General features: G+C 28.8%; 2 protein-coding genes across 3 annotated transcripts; one reads left to right on the top strand and one right to left on the bottom strand.

Moving 5' to 3' along the window:
- The first annotated feature begins 401 nt into the window (after window positions 1–401).
- Window positions 402–5,822, top strand: LOC148239158 (caspase-6-like). 2 transcript variants are annotated; one of them, XM_088191638.1, is made up of 7 exons: window positions 402–491; window positions 662–714; window positions 3,545–3,608; window positions 3,689–3,762; window positions 3,829–3,957; window positions 4,352–4,503; window positions 5,301–5,822. In XM_088191638.1, the coding sequence occupies exons 4-7, from the start codon at window positions 3,714–3,716 to the stop codon at window positions 5,586–5,588; spliced, it is 618 nt and encodes a 205-aa protein (XP_088047764.1). In that variant the 5' UTR covers window positions 402–491; window positions 662–714; window positions 3,545–3,608; window positions 3,689–3,713; the 3' UTR covers window positions 5,589–5,822. The 2 variants fall into 2 exon arrangements, with proteins under 2 accessions (XP_088047764.1, XP_088047755.1); XM_088191629.1 differs by lacking the exons at window positions 402–491; window positions 662–714 and adding an exon at window positions 2,941–2,989.
- On the bottom strand, window positions 5,810–18,707 carry LOC148239157 (very long chain fatty acid elongase AAEL008004). The gene is made up of 7 exons (XM_088191617.1): window positions 18,456–18,707; window positions 16,990–17,051; window positions 9,477–9,667; window positions 9,228–9,308; window positions 6,546–6,708; window positions 6,339–6,475; window positions 5,810–6,259 (listed from the first exon to the last, which is right to left on the bottom strand). Exons 2-7 carry the CDS (start codon window positions 17,036–17,038, stop codon window positions 5,978–5,980), a joined length of 903 nt encoding a protein of 300 aa, XP_088047743.1. The 5' UTR covers window positions 17,039–17,051; window positions 18,456–18,707; the 3' UTR covers window positions 5,810–5,977.
- Window positions 18,708–19,030: the final 323 nt, after the last annotated feature.

Below are 19,030 nucleotides of genomic sequence, written 5' to 3'. Positions count from 1 at the left end.
TTGTATCGTACACTTTAATGATTATATTTTCATAATCTAAAGTATACTTATGCCGTTATCAATATATATCAGATCATTCGATGTTGAAAAACAACTTTTATAGATTACATATCAGTCAATTCCAGAAATTTTATATTACATTGCAGCTGTTAGCAATCATGTTATTTATATTACAGATTAAAATAATCCTTTATTAAAATTAGTTTGAAAGCTAACGCTAATTAGATCGGTTCTCTTAAGTTCCAAATTTTCGCTGTATATTTTATACTAAACAATAAGGGGTCTTAAATATCAGAGCATGCATATTTCTGACTTTTTCCTTTTAAAATAATGATTTTTCATTATTTTCATGTATACTTATTATAATCTATACGCACTTTGCATCTTCCTCTAAACTATATTAATATCAGAAACATTAAAAAAATCATTAATGTATCATGTATTTATGCCGCATTGGTTCACTTTTCGTCAATTTTTAAATTTTTAATGATGTACGTATTAAACCAAAGATCTAAATTATCTTCATTAGTCGAATGATCTATGATTAGTAGGGTCGTTGTACTTAAGTTAAAATGGTGCTATTCTTTATCATTTTCTTTTGGAACTTGCGCTTGAACTACCACTTCGCTTCCGCCTTGGAATGTACACTATGCCGAATCAGCCGAGACGACAAACAGTGATCCCTGATCTCCAAGAGGACAACTTTTAAATGTGGTAAGTAGGGTGCAAAATGTAATACAACTAAATAATGTTTCAGTACTGTTATTTAATAGTACATCGCTGAATCTTGTTTTTTGTTTTATAAGGTAACTATTTTTTTACTAATTTATGCTGTATAATTTGACATTATATTTTGTGTTGAAAATATTTATAATACAATTGATATCTTTATTTATTATGTGGGCTATTCTTCTGCTACGTTGCTTATCAATTATGTATTAATAAAACAGGTAAAATATAATTATATTTTTTTTTACTTATCAATAGAGCAACAAACAAATTCTAATTATAATTGACCAAAAGGTTTTATCAAGCATCATATATTTCTACAATATTGTTTTATTTTTTTAAATTAATTTAAAAAATAATCTTTTATGTTGTGTCATAAATCATAATGCTTTATAATTAATAACAGGATATTAAAAGTAGATCTATAGTAGAGTCTCCAATTACTCGAACCAGCAACTACTCGAGTATCGAATATTAAAATTTTAAAATACTCGAGTACTCGAGTACTTTCGAGTATTTACCAAATGTACCAAAATAGCTATTATTCAAATTCGTGCACATATAAATAAATAAATAAAATACTTAGTATGTTAATTTTTACAATTATTTTAACTTCACGAACATACTTTTTAAAAACAATAATGCAAAAAGTGTCTCGAATTTAATATTACTGCTAACCTTTGGTTTTATTATTCCCGTTATGGAAAAAACCCTTTCCGTTGCTGTTGATGTTGGTCTTATTGTCATTAACGCGTTGGATAAGGCTTCTAATTTATATCTGTTCGCTTTTTATAGATATAAAATTTTTTGAACTCTCTTTTTATGTTCTCTTCTTTCATTCCCTTCTCTGCTTTTCTCTTATTTCCTTCGACTATTGACAAAATAGCATTTTGTAATTCTTCTTGAATAGATTTTTTTTTTTAACGATATAGAATATTCTACTCCTTCTGATTAATGCGTAGAATTTAAATCTATATCTTTCGAAGATGTATTTGGGTGAATCCCTTTCACTCTAGAGCTAAACGGTTCGCAAAGAACTGACTTTACTTTAAATGCCTTTAAAACGCACAATTGTTTTGATTTATATTTTAAGCTGAGGGATCAGTATAAACAATTTACAACACTTTACGCTACAACTGCATAGTCATAAAACCTAAAAAAAATTTTTGTTGATATTTCTTATTGTTCATTGCCATAAATTAGATAAGTCGGGACTGTCGAACAGAAAACACAAAAGAAATTTCTCCGTCGTACCCACTAACATAGCCGACGACCGGAACTATGCAACTATGGAACTATGAAAAAATTATACCTGATAGTAAGCGCTCTAACTCGGGACTTCGGGCATAAACGCCAAATAAAAGCAAGACGTTAACCTTTACCGGACCGAGTTAAAGTTATTTTTGTTTCTGAAATATTTCAAAATTTTTTAATTTCGAGTATTAATCGAGTAATTTTCAAAATACTCGAGTATCGAGTACTCGATTACTCGAATTGGAGACTCTAATCTATAGCAATAAGAAACATAAAAGAAGCTGGGTGGATCATGGAAAAACCTTGAAAACAATCGCAAAACCAAGTCTTACCTACAATATAAACTATAGTATTGTTGAGGGATTGTTGAAGAATAATTTATAATGAACTTTTAAAAGACACTCTTATGCATTGATGGAAGTAATAAGAAGAAAAACGATCACAATTAGACAGAAGAATGGGTATTGTGTTGCAATATGACAATGAAAAGTAGAACAAAGCGATCATCACTAAAAAAAAATTCAGACCTGAAATGAAAAGCGATTGGACACCTAGCATATTATCCTGACTTTGCTTCATCTGTTTCGATCGTTGCAAAATAACATAAATAAAAAAACATTGCAAACCCCCCCAAGATGTGGATTTTTTACTAAAGTCATTCTTAGTTCTAATCTCCATATTTATATAAAAATGGTATACCTAAATTAGTTGAACGATGGAGTATTGCTATTAGAAATTAAAGAAATTATGTAGTAAATTTATGATATTAGAAATACTTTGAATTTTTTATCATTTTTACTATTTTCGCTATGACTCAACTTATGTTATATCTACAATATTAAAAAAGTAAAGTATTTTTATTAATGGTAAATAAGATTTTTTAAGAAACTTTAACTTTAACTTTAAAATTTATATAACAAATAGTTCACAAACCCTGTGTTAACTACATCATAAGATAAGTCAGTTTAAGTCCTACTGTTATGCAATTGAGTTGTGGTTGTGATGGGTAAGTTATGAAAATATTATTTTGCAATTATTAAATATAAATGTACATACAATAGCATAGCTAGGATGAGAAAGAAGTAATTTAAAAATGGTTTTTAACAGCTATTTTATTGTCAAATATTGTTTTGTATTTAATTCATAATTATGTATGTACGTAGTAGTTTGTTTTTATTATTAGATTGATATCCGTATATAAAAGTTTTCAATAATATATATAAATATATATAAAATATATATACATATATGCAGCGCTCATTTGACGCACGCCATTTTGACCGACCACCGAAAAATAGCTACATGTTTTATAAACTAATGCTCACTCGATTTGATCTTAGTTTTATTAAAAAAATTACTTATTATATTTTTATTGCATACTTAAGCAATGATGCTTAGGATAAAAAGAGTTAATTACAGTCACAGCTCCGACTTCCAATTACGTCACCACAAGAAATTTAAAAATGGACTAGTAATACATTCTTAAAACAACTACAGGGTGTATATTTTTATATTTAAAATATTGTTGAAATTTATCTAAAAAATAATACATTTTTCCAAGTGAGGGTATTCTCTTCATACGAAAGAGGTGCATCTGCGTCAGATAAAAATGAAAATGACAAAAGGTGATTTCTTTATATTATTGATTAACTATAAATGCATAGACTAAAATAAACATTTGCTTATAATAAGTTCAACATTTCAGTGATGAGTATTCTACTAGTCAAGTGATGGTTATAATTTTTAATCATGTTAAATTTTCACCACAAATGAATTGCCGTGAGTAAATATATATTTTTAAGTCTATTATATAAATACATAATTCTGCTTTAATTAATTTTTCAGCTGCAAGAGAAAATACCAAAATAGATAAGGACAATTTGATAAAATGCTTTGCTGGCAAATTTCGCTATAAGCTTGTGTTTTATGAGAATTTAAATTATGACGATATGTTTTTAAAATTGAATGACGCAAGTAAGTAAGTGATACTATGTGTTTTATTGTGTTTCGCAATGCGATGCAGCAATAAAACAAATAGTATAAGTATTATAATCAGTGGCGTAGCTCGGGAATGTGCCGCTCAGGGCGATCATTAAATTTGCCACCCCCCCCATACATTTTTTGCAGGGTCATAAAATCAGCATTTCTTAAAATAATAAATTGTGATTCGTGGATTTATGTATGTTTTAGTGCATTCAGGGTTAAGAGCCATCGCGAATATGCCGCCCCCAAGCAAGTGCCGCCCAGGGCGGCCCGTCCCCTCCGCCTCCCTCATAGCTACGGCACTGATTATAATATATCCTTTGAAAAATCGTCGATTTTTCAACGGATAAGTTAATAATTAAAATGTAATTTTATTTTTTTGTAGCTAAAATAGATGTAAAGTGCTTATGGATTATAATAATGACACATGGTCATAATGGAAAGATGCGCGCTTTTGATAAAAAATATTCAGACGTGGATATCTTAAACGCTTTTAAAGAAAAAATGCCAGGAATTCCAAAAGTTTTTATTTTTCAAGTAAGAAAGTTCATTAATCTAATCCTGAATTAAATTATAAATATGCCGATTACGTCAAACTGCATTTGTATATACATTTATTTATATATTAAGTAAGCCCGAAATAAATGGCGTTTTTTAAATTTAAGTTTCAACGGTGAGTCGTGTTTTGGCAATGGTCAGTCTTTTCTCAACGGTCGGTCAGTCAGAAATTTCTTTCAGCCTTACGGAAAGTAGTGTAAGAAAATTTTTCCACGGCTGAATTTTTTTAGCATAAAAAAGAACGAGGATGTTTGATTTTACTTTAGATGGCATGTGTTTTTCATAGGGTTCTTTTAAGAATAATTTGTAATAATGTATCTGCAATACTTTACTGTATTATATAAATTTTTTCATTTATCAAATTTTTTCGAGAAATCAGAATGCTTAGGTACAATTATAGGTTAACAAATTGATAATCAACTAAGTTAACTCTATACATTTAAACTATAAAATATTTCATTGGTAGAAGTCAAAACTCGTAAGTTACAGGTTTTTTAGTTTTAGAAATATTGTACAATTAATTAATATTTATAGTATATTGCCATTAGTACACATTAAACATGTTGTGTTATAGTGATAGATTCACTGCAACAGTAATAACCTTATGTTAATAGACCTACATGTGAAAACTTTAAATATACTTAAAAATGCACTCGTAAAGTTTCCTTGAAGAATATGTAGCATAATTAATTTACACCGAAGCTTTTCGTATACCAATTTCCCGTTGAATTTTGCTGTAAGTGTAAGCAAATAATTTATTAATTTACATGTTGCAGGCTAGTCGTCTTGGAAGTTATTCAACCCCAGAACTGCCCGACAAAGACATGTTTGCAGTTTGGAGCACGGGAAAGAATTGTAGTTCATTTAGAAGCACAACTGCAGGGTCGTTTTTCATCAACGGTCTGACCACACAATTAATGAGCTTGGAATTTAAATCTCGACTTGACTTTGAGATACAGCACATAATCAAGATGGTCAGTGACGATTGCAACAGCAACGGCTTGATACAAAAGCCCGAATACAAAAGCTCTTTGACCAAAGTTCTTACAATTTGTACTGATTAATATTTCAAAAATTACATTGTATCAAAGAAAAATTATCATTTAACAATACTATCCTGATATAGAAAACCATTTTTAAGATTTTATCAATTTAAAATTAGGACTGTTAATTGTATTTTTGACATGTCAAATAATAAAAATATTTTAGAAACAAGATTTAGTATTACAATAATTTACATATGTACAACACATAAGCCTGTGTATTTTATTGAAATAAAATATAGTTTCTCATAGATATTTATGATGATTTTATTTACAAAATATAAGAAGAATATAAATAACATTGCGATTTATTTTACACTGACTACTTTAAATTACAATATAACTTATTAATTACCTATATTACAAACTAATTCACACTTACGAATATAATTTGTCGGTTAGAAAGAAACTTAGTTCCGTAACTTTCGCAAGTTTCCGTTCAGCAGTTTTCCGTTCGACAGCGACACTTCATCGGCGAACTTTCCGTTTGGTCTATTATCACCTTCTTTCACCATCTCGTCTTTGACCTTTACCGCCATCTTGGACTTCTTGTACGTCTTTACGTAAAATGAACCGAACAAATAGATGAACAGCAAAGCGTTGATCGATAAAAGAACGACGATGCCCTTTGGATAATTACAGTCTCTGGGAAGAACTTGGAGGTTGTGCACCAAAATAATGGAGAATTGTATCTATTTAAATTAAAAAATATATCATATTAAATAAATACATATAAATATATTTTATTAAATATTATCTAAATTATCCTACCAGTTGAAGACGTGTTACGTATTTTTTCCACCACAGGAACTTTTGGTACTGTGGACCAAGACCAGCGATTAAATAATACGTGTACATTATTATGTGGATGAAAGAGTTTATTATGCCTAATAAAGTACCGTGTCCACCTAAAATATTTATTTAATATTATAATACATATACGATAATGTAAAAAAATGTTGTGAAAAATATAATTACCAGGCAAGAACTTGACCCCAATCCAAGAGCAAATCGGCATCATGAAATGATGATAGACATGCAAAAATGAAATTTGATTGTTCTTCTTTCGCAGCACGAAGAAGACAGTGTCCAAAAGTTCTATTATTTTTGCTACGAAATACCAATGCACAGCTCCTGCCATCTGTAACAATGAGGCAATTAAAAATCAATATTTCATAACACAAAATTCTGGACAAATGTAGCTTACTTTACCTACTAAAAAAATGTTAAAATATAGCGATTAACTACTATATCTGAAACTCTCATTTATTAGACATTTATGTCCTTATTCTAAATAAAATGTATGACATAAAACTATGCAACATCAAAAACAGATAATTAATTATAAATATATATTAAGTAATCCTGAAGTGAATGTCATTTTAAAAATATAAGTTATAACAGTCGTTCTTTGGTCATTCGTACCTGAGTATGTCTTTTGTTATAAAGGTTGTTTTTTTAGAGGTTTGTTTTTTGAATTGGCTACACTTTTTCCAGTGACAGCCAATTTGACATCTGACAGCTGATTTGTGCACAGTTTGATTTGCCATTTTATCATGAATAGACTTACGCCAGAACAATGCTTGCAAATTGTGTAAATTTATTTCGAAAATCGTAGTTCAGTTCACGAAACTTACCGTGCGCCACATCCATTTTACGGTCGACATAAACGTCCATCCGAGCAAGTAATTCGAATAACCATGGATCGTTTTCGCACCACGCATACTTTAATTGATAAAACGCGTCCGCAGAGACGTCGTACAGTGCGCACAGAAGAAGTTGTTTTTGCCGTGGAGCGTAATATTGAGGCGGACCCGAATGAGTCAATTCGCCATCGTGCACAGCAATCGGAGCTGTGTTAATCTTTTTTATGAAAGATTTTGCGGAAAGATCATAGTTTACGAGCTTAAAAGATCCAGCTCGTGCAAGAATTGAAGCCGTTTGACCATCGTGTGCGTCGTATTTTCGGTGAATGTTCGAATAAACCTCATTTTCACCACAAAATTTTGTTCAACGATGAGGCTCATTTTTGGTTGAATGGCTACGTCAACAAGCAAAATTGCCTCATTTGGAGTGAAGGAAATCCATTATTGAGACGCCATTACATCCACAAAATATCAGTGTTTGGTGCGCTTTATGAGCTGGTGGAATCACTGGTTCATATTCCATATTCAAAAATGTTGCTGGCCAAAACGTTACAGTCAATGGAATTGAACCCTTGAATTTTGCTAGAGAAATGCATGTCATTTAATGAAATACTATGAATCTTAATAACATCTAAATATTAAAAAATCGATTTTTCACCTCCCCTTCCTGAAAAAGTTCAAATGACGTCACTGAATCTAAATCTAAAATTTTTGGGTTATTCCTCAAATAAAATCTAAAAAAATAGTCTAGAATATTTTTTTTAAGCATGTCATTACAGTGAAATCTTATCGGAATGCATTTTCACCAATAGATGTATGCTTTACCAGTGAAAATATATTTTTTCTGGCAGGTGCTAGTAAAATCATATGAATTAAACTTTTCCATACATAGTATTATATATATTTACATACTTTTCATTATTTATTTAGATGGATGTAAAAATGTTATATTTTCACTAATGAAGTCAAAATACATTTTAACCAGTAGATATATATTTCTACTAGCGAAAATAAAATTTAACGGATATGAAACTATGAAACTCAATTTGTTCATTTGCTGTTCAAACCCAAACCTCACTTATTGAATGTTCTAAAACTAATTATAGTTTTGGAACTTTCATTAGGTCAAGTCTAAAATACAAACTAATATCTCTCAGGTGAAAATAAGCGGAAAAATAAGGTGAAAATAAGTCACATCTCGCATAATCTCCATAGTTGGTCAACATTTCGATATTATATTAAAATATAACTACAGACTTTTGATATGATAGTATTGGTTAAAGTGTAATCAAACCGAATTTTGGTCAATAGGAGGGCGCAAAAACAATTATCACTTCTCAGAAGTCAAAAATTCACGTCAAAAGTCGTGTGGGCGCCGTCGCAGTGGGAACGCTCGGTAACGAGCGTTCCCACTGCGACGGCGCCGATACGATTTTATTGCTTTTGACGTGAATTTTTGACTTCTGAGAAGGGATAATTGTTTTTTGCGCCCTCCTATTGGTCAAAATTCGGTTTAGATGTGCTTCATTCGATTCTCACTTATTGTAAATCGTAATATTGCTATAAAAAGTCGACGGCACAATAATAATAATGGGAAGACTCGGAGACAAGGTGTATGGGTTCCAAATTAATTAAGGGTAGAAAACATGTCAGTGCATATCCATGTGATCAAAATGAAAATTTAAAAGTTATTTTTTAATTTCATTAAAAAAACGACATTTATTTTGAGATTACCTAATATATTTGTCACTGAATATTTCCTGAAGATACTAATACTAAAATTTATTTTTTGGAATAAATATTAACAATTAATTCTATTTTTATCCGATGCAATACTATGAAAATAATGATTTTGATCAACAAAGTGTTTCCTAATCTGAATGATGTTATCGAATAAATAAGCAAAATCAAGCCATATTCTGCAAGTATGCTTTTAATTGCTTTAATAATAAAAATATGTAGCTCATGAGAAAACTAAAGTAGAATATATGTATATAAAACAAATAATAATCACCCTTCTTCCATTTGGACTATTCGAATAGTCCACTGGTTGGCATGTATAACTGTATTCATTTAACCATCCCGCGTTCAAACCCTGAAAATTATAGTTAATTTAATAAAATAAAAGTTTATCATAATTTCAACTATATAACGTTCAACTATATAGTGATATATCGTTGTATCTGTAATTTGATTAATGAAAGGTTATAGATACGACGATATAAAACTATAGCAAGTTTATAATAATTAAGATATCACTTACTTCGTATACTAGGTAGGCACTAAATACAACCTGTATGGCGTTATAAACTATCAGGACGTATTTAAGATCATATGGTTTACGATCTCTCATCCATCTCGGACCCACCGAGACGGAGAAATATACATATGTGATCAATAATACTAACAAGGGACCAGGTCCTGACATCATCCACCAATCCTGTGTTCTAGGATCTGAAACATAAAATAAAATATATCAAATATTACATATCTTTAATAATAATTCCTAATGTCTCATTATTTAAATAATTAATGTGTATTTATTTCGGAATAAATCCTAATCAAGTTTTATAAATTTTGTGAGAGTCCTTGTAATTTTGGCGAAACGAAGTTGCGAAACGACATACAAAATAGACGAAAAAGAAACTAGATAAACCTTGAAGCAAATTTAAACTTGTAAATTATTCTAAAAATTTATATATGAATATTAACTGACACATTAATGAATAAAGTCAAGAGTATTAAATAGTATGTCAGGCTAGTTTATTCCAAAATAATTTTCTTTTTCTTAGTTATAGGCTAAATTTCAGATATTTAGATCAACTAGAATATTCTTGTCGATGGCTTCTTAAACTGTATATATATTATAATGTTAACAACTAAAAATATATTTTATCACTTGCAAAAGTTAATTTTTAATATTATTTTTCATTAAATAATATTTTTAATAATAATTTATATTTGAAGTTAACATATTATTAGAAATTAATATAATTTTATTTCAAGGCTTTAGGATATTGGGTATTATCTATAATTTTTTCTCGAACTCAAGTTGTTAGCCTCGGAACATCCACAGTGTTCCTACTATTCAATGCAAGAACATGCATATTCATAGATTAACCAATACAAACATAAGCAATTGACACATTACCTAGTTATTTGTAAAAATAAAGGAATATAATCTGACATAAATATAGATTTTCGATATTTAGATATTTGAAAACCAATCTGTGTTTATATATGTAAATAAAACTTATTTTACATTGTGTTAAATTGTGTAATTTAGAGAGCAATTTAATCATTTGAACAAACGAAAAGTCAATCCCAGCTGCTCCACAGATATCACAGCCGACAATAATTCAACTCGACACGCCAGAAAAAACTCTCGACTTCCATGACGTGCCATTTAAATTCCACCACCTGATAGCGGGATCTACGTTCTTTTATGTATGTGGTAATTTATATATATATTTTTATAATATTATATTAATATTTACTTACATTTATTTTATATTTTCTAAAACTATGGTTCAGTATTACACAAAATCAGATTTTTTAACAAGAAAACTGTAGCTTATTATAAAACTAAAGCTGAATTAGTCTGTAAGATTTTTAATCAATGACAAGTTAAAGTATGTGAACACATTTTTAAAATTAAAAAATTGAATTAGCTAACGTTAATAAAAAAACGTGTCACATTTTTACTATAAAAGTCTTTCTAATACAAAATAATACATATGTATTCATTAACTAGAAAAGTCATATTAGATATAAAAAAAGCAGAAAACACAATTACAATAACTTGTTTAAATTATATATTTGGCATTTTTTTTCAATTGCCAGATCTACATATTTGCAAAAATGCAATAACTATATTATGTAAAATTTCTAGTACAATTAAATTGTTACACTTAGTGATAAGTATAATCGATCACTTCACAATAATTTTTCCTAGATTACTCTAATTTGGTTGTATTCAAATTTTAGTCTAATGAAAATTAACAAAAAAGTATAAGAGCAATCACATATTTTTTATATTTAATGTGGAGAGATAAAGAGCTTTCTAATATGTAATAGATTTTGTATCTATTGTATGAGTTATAAGTACATATAATTAGATTTTTTATATGGCTTCGCCCGGGATTGCTTAAACTCATTTTTTCAATTAATAATTATGTTAAGAGTTGAAAGTTGAAAATAGCACAATTGACCTAGAAATGGCAGCCAGTATGACATGTGCAAATATCACGTCGCTTCTGTTCACCAGATTTTTTTTTATAATATAGATAAACTATTTATTGTTTTTCTTTAGTTACTACGATGTTTTTGGTTTATTTTATGATGATTAAAGTAAGGCAATAATTCAATAAAAAATTGTATTGTTCTAAAAATAAGAAAGTTTAATAAATAAAATTTTGATTGATGACTTGATTGCGTTAGTTTTCAAACAATATATTCACTCTATTGTTATTAACCTATTAACGCCCAAAAGTAAAAAACATATGAATTTTTTTTTTATTGTTATTTACTACGACATACTGAGCAAAGAAAAATATTGGAAAAGATAGGACCACAGCTGTGTACAATGAGCGGTTTAGCAATGAAACTGTTCAAAGTCGCTCAACACAACGTTTTCTTACAGAGTCAGAGACATAGTGCTGTAATATAATGATCTACAATAGATACTATATCATCGAGTCTGTCCAAGAAACTACTAAATAAAAAACGTCGCCAGACAACATTTTGTGCTATATTACCGTCAAGTGTTGAAATAGTCACATAAATATTTTTTAATGTTGCATTTTGAGAGAGCATTAACGTACATTTAACTATGTAGAATTTAATTAAAAGGAATATCGTCTTAAAAGTTGATGTACCAGATAACGAAAAAAATATTGTTTGTGTAATCCTCAATAATATTGATGTATATAACCCTTAGACCGCCGACCGGTAAATTCTTAATTACTCGCTGTACGCCATGCGTTTTTAGCGATATAATTTTTTGGCTACTTACTCTGTTTAACACATCATTACAGCCAAAATACTCAATTTTTATATTTTAAAATTATATATGCATGATTAACATGATTTAAACATTCTAATTATATCAATAAACAAACATTTTTAGTCGTATTGTTGGAAATATAAAGTGAACAAAACTAAATCTATTGGTCGGTCCGCGTGTTGGCTCGCGTACACACACATACACACACATGCACGCGCGCGGCACTATACAAGCGAACGACAAGCAGGGTCATGCTCACACTGAAACAATTTTAATATATAAATCTGCAACGCATTTTTTCTTCGTCTGACCTACATCCTGTTTTAACAATTTACAAATCGACAAGATTTCTTTGATGCATACAAAATCACATATATCGTACACAAAAATAACCCTAATAACCAAACCGTTTGTTTTTAATCAATGGTGTTTGCAATTGGTTGTTGTTGAAGGTTGTCATATTTCTTTATATATAAAAATAATAAATAATAAAACTTGATAGCAAGATACGATGTTACATTTAACTATATATAATAAGATGTATAATTTATAATATATACATATTCTTCTTCTTCTTCCACGGCACTACAACCGGTGATCGGTTTTGGCCTTTCCACCTAATTTCTTGTAGGGCTTCTAGATATATCTTGAGTTTTAATATTTCTTCAGCTATTGTTTGCATTTTTCCTGGTTGTAATATTGCACATTCCAGCTTCCAAAATTGAAATCCAATCGTTTATCTAGATTTCGATCGTCTAGGTAAGGGTTTCCCAAACTTTTTGAGCGACGGAACACTTCGCAAATCCGAAAATTTTGGCGGAACACTTAGCTTATTTTGCTGTACCCAACTTCTAGGTACTAAAATCTTCGCCTTCATTATGAAGTAGAATATGTTCATTCTTTTAATTTACTCCAAATTTTTGGGAAATATCTATTTAGGCTCCATGGAACACATATTTTGGATTCGCGGAACACCAGTGTTCCGCGGAACATAGTTTGGGAAACCATGGTCTAGGTCATTATGAATTGGGGCGGATTTATTATTTCTTTGTGATTTTTTCATAACTATTTGGATTTATCCACGTTGGTTGGTTTGCTCCATGATAGAAACCCTCCTCCTTTATCCGGGCTTGGGACCGGCAAGAGTGCAACATATCTACACTCCAGGCGGAATATGTAATATATATTGCACACACACACACACACACATATATATACAATAAATAATAAACTTTTCGACCATCGTGACGCATTGGGGTAACCTGTTAGGTCACGATGGAATTAATTTAATGTAAATAAATAAACACATTACAAATAAATTATAAAATAATAGAACAAGTAAAATAAAATGATTCTACGACAAGGAATCGTTTTTGTTATTATTATTATTATTTAATATTTACTAAGAGTTAATATTCATATTTTATTAATTATATCTTATTTATATTTATTAATAAGTATTTAATAGTAATTATTATTATTATTATTTAATTATTACAAACAATAAAAAGCAATCACAAAAACAGTTGACAATATTAAAACAGTCGAAATAACGTATAAATATATTCACAAGTATTTACAAATCACAATTATCATTGAAATATTGATGACATAATTTAATTTCGATTCATAAATTAAAGTATAAAAAAACGAATTTCCGCGATGCGTTTGTGCTAACCCTAAAAGTGGTCTAAAGAAGCACGATCGAAATCGCGCGCGAAATACAATCGACTAAAATTAAGGCGTGACTTTATAATTATATATACCACTGTTTCATCGCAAATTCTATAAATAAAATCACTGAAATCGTTTACTAGGAACTCAAACTGATTTTTAAAACATATATTGCCAACTTTTACCTTTCCGTTTCTTTAAAAAACGAAGGTTTTAACGAGCGCATCATATCATGCGCTTGGCGTTGAAAGAATTAAATACGTTCATTAAAATTAATATATTTTATTAAGAAGAATTAAATAAAGCAAAATCTTGTAGCTGTAAATAACCACATATATTAATTTTAACTTCAAACAATCGTTTTTGAACGGGATATTACCATAAAGTTCATAGTTTATTATTACTATAATAATCCTAAAAAAGCATATTGACGGCTTTAAGTGTAAAATTGCCAACTCCATATTTGACAAGTACAGGAAAAACAAATTGAAAATAAAAGTTTGTAGTGTTTGATTTTGTAGATATATTTCGATTAAATGTACAATGTAACATTGTTAAGTCATTTTCACTCAAAAGTGGAGTTATTAAATTTATACTTTGAGCCATCGGTATTAACTATGACATAAACATTAACTAATAAAAACGTAATTTTTTAATGTTTAATTTTTAAAGTTAGGTGTATTGATATAAAATATTTTTTCAATAAATTTTAAATAAAAATATAATAAATCTTCAAATCAACTATTTATAACTTGTAAATAATCTACTATCATTACAACATCTTCTTAAACTATTGACACTATATATAAATATTGTAATAAATTCTTTAGTGACGATTGTTATTATATCCAGATTTTACTTATACGGGCCCATGCGGGCGTGTTCTATTGCGGAAAAATAACAACATTTTCCATAAGGTCGCCGAGTTTGCAATTATTATTACATAAGGCCATTCGTGTTCATGTATAACGAACGAGAAAAAGATGATAAAGAATTTGAAAAAAACGTCAACAACACACGGTGAAAAACGCATGTTTGTAATTATGCAACGTTCGTCATTGTGCACATGAATGCTTGCGTGTTTTACGTCATACACACAGTCGAACGACTTATTATTTATAATATATAATAAATATAAGGTAAATCATTGTCTTCTGATTCATTATGAACGTGATATGCAATCTTTGTAAGAGAATTTATCACTAATAAATTTGTAGTATTTGTAAATACAAGCCTATGTGAAGTTATTAGATTATGTAAAAAACAAAGAAAATAATTAATGTTTGTGAATACATTGTTTGTCAAAACTGCAATTCCTCAAGAATAGTCCGTCGGACATCCATTTCGGACAAATCCGGCGGACAGATCCGCCCGTGTGTGGCCAGCTATTGTCGACAGCACCTTACAGTAGTTTGATACAATTTTATGAGAAGACACAGCGAATCGCATCCTAACGCTCCTAATAAAAAGGCGCAGGAATAGAAAGTGGACAATAAACAATTATCCTCAAGAATCTTTTCTGTACTTTTTTGATTAAGGGGAAGTATTTGATTATTCGGGTATACCTTAATTCAGGAATCCCTGCAAAGTGAAAGAATTTTTCATAACAAAGCCGTTCATCTTGTAAGATTTATCGCAGATGTCATTTACGTGTAGAGAGAATCTTCACATGCTTTCAAAAGTGATCCTGAGATCTTTAGTAGAAGTTTTTCTAGCCAAAATGTTTCCACTGAGATCGTAGGAATAATCTGATGGTCAACAGTATCGAGAAAATTATTCAGAATGACACTTATCATCTCGAGAGTTAATAACATGATTTAATGCTTATTTTTATTTTATTTTTACATTTGCAACACACAACTAATGCCTTATTTTTTTAGCAAAATATTATTGATTTCGATGGCTTTAAGCAAAATTAATGAACTCATTTTCGGGTTAAAATAGCTCCCACCATTCTTTATGTTCAAGTTATGGAAATCTGACATCATAAAAGCGTTTTACATTTTTTTTCGTGGAACTATGAGATGTACTAATAATTTCACTCGTAAACAACACATTTTTTTATGTATTGAGGTAGGTCGCAGAAAATCACAAAAAACAACTACGATTAGTTTTACAATCGCAGCAATATATTTATATAATATAATATAAACAGCTCTGTAAAATAATTAAATTAGTATACAAAAACATTTGCAAAATAAATCAATGCTATGTTTTCTGCGATTTGAGTTCCGGAGATATTTTTGTGCTATACAGGCATGAAGATATTTTTCTTTAAGCATTTCAAGTCTAATTAAAAAAAATGATTTAAAATAGTTAAGCAAACGTAACTAATTATCAACATGTTATGCAGATTTAATAAATATCTGTTATGAAATAGTTTTTTTATAGAGCTAGTGTTAGATAATTATCACATAACACATCATCAAAGTAACTAAATGATTCTAACTCAACATAATTAACAATCAATATAATCATAATTAATTTTACAATAAAAATCTTGTGAGATATTATAATCTAACTATAAGTTCATTGACATTGAACAGTGTATCGAATGCTATATTACTATACATATAGTATGTGTTTATGACCTTAAAAATATAAAATAACTATTATCCTTATTTGTAAGTATTGCAAAAAATAATATTTTATTATCACATATGAGTAATAAATAACATATAACTAAATCTTGCCTGTCCATATCATAAATAAGTATATTATAGTACCATTAGTAATCGCTCTATTTTTTGCTTCTTCTAATGTATTAAATTATAAATCTATCTAGTATTATTAATACATTATCAATAGCGCAAAACCCTTTTGACATAGTTTTAATTTAACTTTTTATCGCGTTTAGAATGTGAGAATATTAAATAGAATGCTAAAAAAACGCTATTAAGGTTAGGCGTGTCGATTTTTTTTATTAAAAAATACAGTAAAAGCTGTATCTGTTGTTTTTAGTTGGACCAAGTGAGAGTTTTGATTAAAATCGTGGAAAATTAGATCGTAGATATGATTTTGATACGCAAAAGATAATCGAGCATTCCATAATTGGATTCTTTCTCTATTGTATATTGAAATTGAAAACAGTACTCACCACTCTTCGCCTCCATAAAATTCCTATATGACTCCATAAGGTTAGACATTTTGGTAAGTAATCTGTAAAAGAAATAAATTAAAATTAAAACACTTATTAAGAGTAATATTAAATATAAAATTAATATATATTCAATTTAGAAATGATGTAATTGCGGTGTTTCTATTGTATTAACATTCTGAAATACATATATTTTTTAATATTTGTAAATATATTTACTGATATAATTTAATTTAGCCTTTGTATATTCAATAAAACAATCATAAATATGTATTTTAAAATTACAACAATTTAAACAGGTTGGTTCAGATTGAGAAATGCATATTTTTTTATATATATATATTTTTAATTTAATATGCGGTAATAAAATATGTGACTTATTACAAGCATAAAATCTGCAAAAGAACTGTTTTTTCAATTCATTCATATTATAGAACGTAGATAACTTTTTAATACATTTAATACTCCAATAAACTTTATTGATTATATAAATACTAATTCGTGATATCTGTAGTAATAAATCGGAATTATAGTATGAATATAAATTATTGAGATTTAGTAACCCATGAGCTTAATACTATTATTCCTATCAATGTTTAAGTTTACAGCTAACTAACATAATTTTAAATTGTTCTTCATATTGTAGTATTTTTAATTACCAAAGAAAAGTTTTGTTTTAAATGCGTTAGTAAGAATAGAATAATAAGTAAAAAGGCTAATCTATATAGCATATGACAATCAAAAATATATAGGCTCTGGTTATGTATAAAATGGAATTCATATGCGTATAAATACATAAAAATTCTCTGATATTGATTTTGTATTTGAGAGAAATATTTGCGTTTTTTGGAAAATAAATCTAATTTATCATACATTTTCCATGATACAATTTTAATTTTCCATCGATAAAATATTGATATTTTAAATAATATAATAAGATAATAAAAATAATAATATACTCTTTCTTTTATGACAAATTTATGCTAATCATGTTTTTTTAACACTGATAGAAAATTAACAATTCTACCTAAAACGTTATAAACCACTAATGGAGGTCAAACGTATAACACCCATAATGTCGACATTCCATAAAACCAACTGGCTTTAAACTTTATTCACATGCAAAACTAAAAATATTATAATATATTCGTCGCGGTGTACGTTTTTGAAACAGAAAATATTTGTACCATTTAGACGCTCTGTTTGCCTTTATTCAAAATCTCTTGAAGTACATTTTAGTTAATTAAAATAAATAGAAACGCTCAAATTTACATTTGGAAACAATTACCAAACGAGAGTTTTCGATTGAAACAATTTCGACAATTTGGAGCTTTCGAATTTCTGTTCTAAAAAATGACATGTGAAAGTGCATCTGCGTTTAGAAAATGTTTCTAATGCGCGAAAAATAAATTAAGTTATGTGCAGAGCTTTTAAGCTTTGTTATTGTATATAAAAAAAATACGTACCTAAATTAACGTTTATATAAAAATAATAAAAATATCACAAAATCACAAAATGTTTCTTGGTATGTTTTGCACTGGTTCTCAATAGCGTCCACGCGCTTGTTAGGGGTTGTTAGACGCCGTCAACCGTGGGCTTGGGTGCCGGCCGCGAAACTTCGTTCCATAATAAGTACTAATTAAGTTTCCGAAAGACCTGCGGAGCACGCCGACGTTTTGGTCCACAGGTCTGTTGTGCACTGAACACACAGTTGTAATGTTTGGCATCTGATATCAACGCACATTCACCATCCCACTATCGTCGATGTTGATCAGTGGTTCTCAATATGTTGAAGTTATATAAATATTTTAAAATTAAACTTAAAATCGTGGTTCGATTTAAATCGCAATTTAATACATATATTTGAGTATTGTTTTATTATCATTGTAATTTGATCTTAATCAGTGATCAGAAATATTAAAAAAAATATTTAATTAGTACTGGCAATGAATTAAAAAGAATATATTTCTTTAGTGATATTAATTAAACATATTTACTGCTTAGTGCTTTTATTGAATTAATTATTTTAAGTGAAATACAC

Source organism: Plectrocnemia conspersa, unplaced genomic scaffold (assembly GCF_051122295.1).
Source record: "Plectrocnemia conspersa isolate PC_06_02 unplaced genomic scaffold, ASM5112229v1 ptg000001l, whole genome shotgun sequence".
Classification (NCBI taxonomy): domain Eukaryota; kingdom Metazoa; phylum Arthropoda; class Insecta; order Trichoptera; family Polycentropodidae; genus Plectrocnemia; species Plectrocnemia conspersa.
This window is presented reverse-complemented; position numbering and strand designations above follow the sequence as displayed.

Bases quoted from the DNA above. Each gene is read 5' to 3' on its own strand.
- LOC148239158 (XM_088191629.1), top strand. The intron at 3,958-4,351 runs GTAAGTAAGTGA...ATTTTTTTGTAG, and splicing joins TTTAAAATTGAATGACGCAA to CTAAAATAGATGTAAAGTGC. The intron at 4,504-5,300 runs GTAAGAAAGTTC...TACATGTTGCAG, and splicing joins CAAAAGTTTTTATTTTTCAA to GCTAGTCGTCTTGGAAGTTA.
- LOC148239157 (XM_088191617.1), bottom strand. From the start codon at position 17,038: ATGTCTAACCTTATGGAGTCATATAGGAATTTTATGGAGGCGAAGAGT. The intron at 9,668-16,989 runs GTGAGTACTGTT...TTTATGTTTCAG, and splicing joins TTTTATGGAGGCGAAGAGTG to ATCCTAGAACACAGGATTGG. The intron at 6,709-9,227 runs GTGATTATTATT...TCATTGTTACAG, and splicing joins ATAGTCCAAATGGAAGAAGG to ATGGCAGGAGCTGTGCATTG.